Genomic DNA, 6,337 nt, shown 5'->3' on the forward strand with positions numbered 1-6,337 from the left:
GTCTATTACTAACTTGCTCAAAATTCCGAGACTATTTCCTAATTTTGTTTCTCCAGTATTATCACTAATTGTTGGGCTTGATCTGGTGTTTAGGCTGGAAACTGTTTTCACAAACAAAGTTCAAGCTCATCTTCAATCTTGCAGCAAACTTCAGCAGTAACAACTGTTATAGGCTGTCAGGTTGGAAGCTGTTTTCTTAAACAGAGTTCAAGCTTATTGTTACGAACTTGCATGGCTCATGTAAGCATATCACATGCAAGGCTGGCTCGGGTGGTTATAGATGCTATATAGTGGGGAAGCTAGTAGGAATTTAGTAGACGTTGTAAGTAGAAGGGTTCTTTTTTTTTATTTTATTTATTTATGCGAATTTGCAAGTATAAGTTAATAGAAGGAATTGTAGGTTGTGAGTGAGTAGTGGAGTACCTGGAGTGAGCTAGTTTCAGTGTCGTTGTAACTTGTGATTACTATTGTATTTTTATTTAATAGTGATGAATATGAAGTGCAAGATATGTTTTAACTTTTACAAATTGTAGGTTGTAAGCGAGTAGTGGAGTACCTGGAGTGAGCTAGTTTCAGTGTCGTAACTTGTAATTACTATTGTATTGCTATTTAATAGTGATGAATATGAAATGCAAGATATGCTTTAACTCTTACAAATTCTCTCTTTGTGAATGGGGTAAGCTTATTCGGTTAAGATAATCCTACTATTTCTCTTGGTCCACTCGTACCCTCCATCCAAGATAGGGAAACACAACCAATCCTCCTCGTACATACCAACTTGGTATCAGAGCTGGGATATGGACTCGCAACGGTTTGAAAAACTTGAAGGTGACTTGAACTCTCTCAATGAAGGACAGCAACATATTCTTCTTCAGCAGCCATAGATCCTGGACAGGCTTAATGATCTATTTGAGAAGTTCAGTGTGTCTCATCCTCTTCCTCAGTAAGAGGTAGGTGAAAACTCAAGGGCTACCACTCATTCCAAATACGGGACTTTGTTCAGCTACTTCTCAGTAGACATTGATACCCAAATTGGTTTAGTCAGACTTTCCTCGCTATAATGGGGAGGACATAATCAGTTGGACATGCCGGGCTGAACAACTCTTTGAGTTTCATCGGACACCGAGGAGCGTGTGGCCTCCTTTCACTTAGAAGGAGACGCATAATTGTGGTACCAAGTCTTTAAACATGATGAAGAGGTGGTGACATAGCGCCTCTTTTGCGAAGGGATACACTCAAGGTTTGGGCCGACTCCTTTCCAAGATTTCCTTAGGGAGTTAGCCAAGTTATAACAACTCAGCACTGTTATAGATTATCAATCCAAGTTCGAGAAGTTGCTTTCCAAAGTGGGCTTCCTTCAGCCACATAGATCGTTCAATTATTTTGTTTTTTTTTTTTTTGTTAACAGCGAGCTGAAAGACCAAATCAAAGTTGATGTCACAGTTGGCCAACCAACCACGTTATCCGCTACCATTGGTTTGTCCTGGCTCTATGAAGCTTGAAACTCCAGCCAACATTGAGTTCTTCCATCTTATAATGCAAGAAGAGTAACCGCAGTAATAAGAAATACGAAAAGGAAGGGTCTTTCCTTCCAATCAAATGGTTGACTTTTTCAGAGACACAAGAAAGGAGGGTGAAAGGGTTGTGCTATAACTATAACGAACAATTTGTTCTGGGCCATCGATGTAAGAAAGTATTCTTGATCAAGGGTTGCGATGAAGAGAAGGAAGGCGAAGCAACAATAGACCAAGTGGGTGACGTGGTAGAGACAACCCAAGACCTACTCGAAATTTCATTACAGACTAGTTGCATGGTGAGGGCTCCTGAAAACATATGCGTGACAAGGAGTCTTGGTCTTAATCAGACAGTTCTAACGATTTTGATGAGTTGGGAAGTACTCATAATTTTATAAGTGATCAGGTCGTGAGAAGAGTGGGATTATACAATCCACGGAAAAGGGTCATTTCGAAGTGATGGTGGTCACTGGAGAAAGAATTGCCAGTCTAGGTAAGTGCTCGAACATGTAATTATGGAAACAAAATTAAAATGTGATTGGCTCTGAAATTTACGTCCACGTGTTGGTACGTGCAGATGATCCATTCTCTCTTTAATGACTCTAACCATGATGCATGCAGAAGTCAACAAGGAGTCCTACTGCAACTATATTTCCTCTCAAAGCTAATTCCCATGCCAAAATAGGTGGACAGTTATTCGACTACAACTCCTAACCGAATTTCAAGACATCTTTGTAGAACATAAGGGGTTACCGCCACCTAGGATGCACGTCCAGAAAATACCTTTGAAGGCCAATAGCTCTCCAATGAACGTGGAATCCTACTTCTATCCACATTATCAGAAACACGAGATCGACAGGTTATTAGTTGAGATGCTTACCCATCTAGCATCATCCATCCTTGTAACAACCCATATTCCTCCCCTATGATTCTTGTTAAAAAGCAAGACAGATCGTGGAGAATGTGTGTTGATTACCATGCGCTCAATAAGATGACCATTAAAGACAAGTTCCATATGATCAATAAGCTCTTAGATGAATTCAAGGGAGCATGCTATTTCTCCAAGCTTAATTGATTTGCAATATGAGTAACATCAGATCCAAGTAGTATTGGTGGACATGGAGAAAATGATATTTAGGACGCACCATGGTCATTATGAGTTCCTGGTAATGCCGTTTGGTCTCACTAATCTTCCATCAACTTTCCAATCTTTGATGAAATCAGGTATTTCAAGATTATTTAAGGAAATTCATCTTAGTGTTCTTTAATGACATATTGATTTTTAGTGCCATGTGGGATGAGGACTTGGCCCATTTGAAAGCAATGTTAATTATCTTTAGAGCTAACAAATTAACTTTTTGTTAAAAGAGCAAAATTCCAATTCAGATAAAGAAAGGTGCACTACTTGGGTCACATAATCTCAGAAGATGGAGTGGAGGTTGATCTTGTTAAGACCATGTGCAAGTTCTTTGTGTTCACAAGGCATTACCGAAAATTTATTAAAGATCAAAGTAAAATTGCTAGGCCCCTTATTCAAATGCTAAAGAAAAATCACTTTGGGTGAACTTTTATTGCAGATATGGCTTTCCATCAATTAAAGGATGCCATGACTTGAGTACCAATTCTCACCTTACCTGATCTTTTCGAAGAAGTTTATTATCGAGTGTGAATGATGCCAGTAGAGTTGGCATAGGTGATGTCTTCATGCAGGAAATACCAATCGCTATCCTCAACAAGGCATTACAGGGAAGAAACTTGTTATTATCCACTTAAGAGAGATAATGGTCTTGGCAGTAGCAGTTAAAAAAAAATGGCATTCTTAATAAAAAATTTAAAAAAAATAAAAAAAAGGGCTACCCAGTACAAGGCTCCCGCATTTAGCAGGATCTAGGGAAGGTCAAATGTACACAGTCTTACCCTTGTTTCCAGAAAGGCTGTTTCCAAGACTTGAACCCGTGATCAAGCGTTCAGCAAGTGAGCATTTAACCAACGCGCCAAGCATTCTTATCTAATAGGGTAATGGTTTGTGGTACAAACCGACCACAAGATTTTACAGTATTGTGAAATCAGAAGATAACGTCTCCCACGCTATAACGATGACTATACAAACTCAGAGCTGTGATTTTATGGAGTACAAGAAGAAAGAAAATTGCAGCTGCCGATGCCCTCTCTAGACGTGATGACATAGAGGAGGAAGAGGAAGTAGGCCACAAATCGTAGCTTTATCTTCTCCCCTCGTGGAATGGGTTGCAACAATCAAAAGGGAGATAGAGTCCAACCCTAAAATGCAACAACTGATTGAACACATACAAGATGAAGAAGTAGTAGGACCTAGGCGGATTAAAGATGGTTTAATTTACTTTGAGGCGAGAATTTACTTGCCAAAAGAGTCTCATTTGATTGATAAAATTATAGGAGAATTTCATGGTAGTACCCATAAAGGTTACTAAGAACATTCCAATGGATAATGTTGGAATTTTTTCAATAATTACGTGGACGGTTTTGGGTTATTCTTTGGTTCAATGTTGGCCTGATTTTGTGGTGACTTTGGGTCATTTTTTGGTTCAATGTTGGCCTGGTTTATTGGCTAAGGGACATGTATCTTCAAAGAGACATATTCATTTGTATAGGTGCATTCATAGCACTTGGATTAGAATCTTTTAATCTAATCCATTGATCCAAGAGACACATCTACACCATGGGGTATCTTCAAGAGACACTTACACATGAGTGCTTGGATTAGAATCTTTTAATTCTATCCACTCATGTCACTGAACACACCCATTCCATGAGGTGTCTTGAAGAGATACATCCACCACTATAAATAGAGGTGAAATAGATAGCCCAAATCATTCAATTTTTGTGGTACGATTTCAGTCAGTCAGACATTAACAAATTCTCAATTCTCTAATAGTTTCAAGTGATTATTGTCTCTGCAAATCAGTAATCAGTCTAGCCTATTTTATCTTAGGATGCTGATTTGTTGTAACCCAGTGCAGTAATAGGGTGCAAATACTATCTTAAGGACAGAGCGTTCTCGTTCGACTCAGGCTATCTTCCGTCCTCTCCTTCTTTTGATATCAGTTTTTTAACAGATAAGGTCAACTTTCTTTTGGCAATGGATGTAGAGGATCATTCAAAAGAAGATTGCCCAATATGACATGTGTCAATGCCACAAGTCTGAGAATTTCTCTCCAATTGGGTTGCTGCAACGACTCTCAATTCTCAAATGTATATGGGAAGATATTTCTATGTATTTCGTGGATAAGCTTTCGAATTGTAAAGGCAAAACCACCATCCTCGTAGTGGTTCTGGTAGATTCAGGTTTCAGAATCAAGGTAACTAAACAGTTATTCTGGTAGATTTGGTTTCAGAGTCATGGTAACCAAATAGTTATTTTGTCAGAATTTCAAATCCATAAATACTCTCATCTATGGATGTTACATCTGATTCAATGCAGACATCCAAAAATTTACGCAACTAAACGCAATGTAAATATATGCCATCTTTATTCCTTTGTCTCACCCATACATATCTCCTGAAGTCACTCAAGTCTTTTTGATAATATATACAAACTGCAATGACTACCCAAAACCATTGTCTGTGACTGAGATCCAATATTCACCAGTAAATTTTGAACCAAAAATTTTCAACTCAAAGGGATCAAATTCAACTTTAGTTCAGCATATCACCCTCAAACGGACTGGCAAAGTGAAGTGGCGAACGCGTACATTAGAAATGTATCTACGTTGCTTCATTGGATCACATCCCAAAGAATGGGGAAAATGGGTTGCGTGGGATGGATACTATTACAATACTAGCATTCCACCATTAAGACTACCCCGTTAGAATGGATTCAGATCCTCTATTGCCGAGCTGTCTGGAAGGACTGTGCTGCCCAGACATGGTGAGGCACGCAATGACTGCCTTACCCCCACTCGAGCAAGGCGCTTGGATAGGGATAAGAAGGTCATTGCACGCCTCGCTGTGTCAAGGCAGCACGGTTCTACCGAGTAGCTCGGCAGTAGAGGATCCAAATTGTTGAAGTGGTTTACGGTCGACCCCCTCCAATACTCCTCTACCTATGTTTCAGAAATTGGAAAAGTGGAAGCCATGGAAAGAGAATACGTTGATCGAGATCAAAGACACAAGGAGTTATGTCTTGTTCTATTTGAAGCACAAAATGGGATTAAACATTAGAGATGTATCTACGTTTCAAACCAATATTTTTGAGCTTTGACATCTCCAAAATTGGTCTAACACCATGGACGGTTGGGAATGAAGGCCTTTCACATCCAAAATTATGGGGAAAAAAGCTGCCAGGCTGTGTGGCGCCTACATCTAGACATAAGAAAAGTGAAATTACTGCCCCGCTCCCATGAAATGAAATTTTCATCCTTGTTGGATGCCCTACACTGGGGTAGGGGTCATGCTGCTGATAGCGATCCCCCTTCCCAAAATTATTTATTCAATTTTTTTTTGTAAAAAAAATTATTTATTTATTGAATTACTACCATGATCCCTTTTGGTTACATTTTTATTTTTTTTTATTTTTTATCATTTATCTATTTAAACATTTTCCTGAAGATACATTGTAGCAAATGTGCTGGAAGAATATGTTTTTTTTTTTTGGTATTCTATTTATTGTTAGTCACATTGCTTATTCTAACATTGATAAGGGGACAGCTTTAACGTCTACTCGTGTATTTTCATTGTTTCCTTGCCACTTTAATATCGGCTGAGCTTGCTTTCTTTTTTCTTATTATCTATAGATAATCCAAATTAATATAATAATTTATTTTAATTTCATTTCTATATTACAT

At 38.5% G+C, this 6,337-nt stretch overlaps 1 protein-coding gene across 1 annotated transcript in view; it reads left to right on the forward strand.

Moving 5' to 3' along the window:
* LOC122642101 (histone acetyltransferase GCN5) overlaps positions 1 to 194 on the forward strand; it is a 99,570-nt gene extending 99,376 nt beyond the window's left edge. Inside the window, exon 13 of the mRNA XM_043835518.1 lies at positions 94 to 194. Coding sequence (XP_043691453.1) covers positions 94 to 160 — 67 coding nt within the window. The 3' untranslated portion in view covers positions 161 to 194. The remainder of the gene's footprint in view (positions 1 to 93) is intronic.
* The last annotated feature ends 6,143 nt before the right edge of the window (positions 195 to 6,337 follow it).

The sequence above is a fragment of the Telopea speciosissima genome, chromosome 1, assembly GCF_018873765.1.
Source record: "Telopea speciosissima isolate NSW1024214 ecotype Mountain lineage chromosome 1, Tspe_v1, whole genome shotgun sequence".
In the NCBI taxonomy this organism is placed as follows: domain Eukaryota; kingdom Viridiplantae; phylum Streptophyta; class Magnoliopsida; order Proteales; family Proteaceae; genus Telopea; species Telopea speciosissima.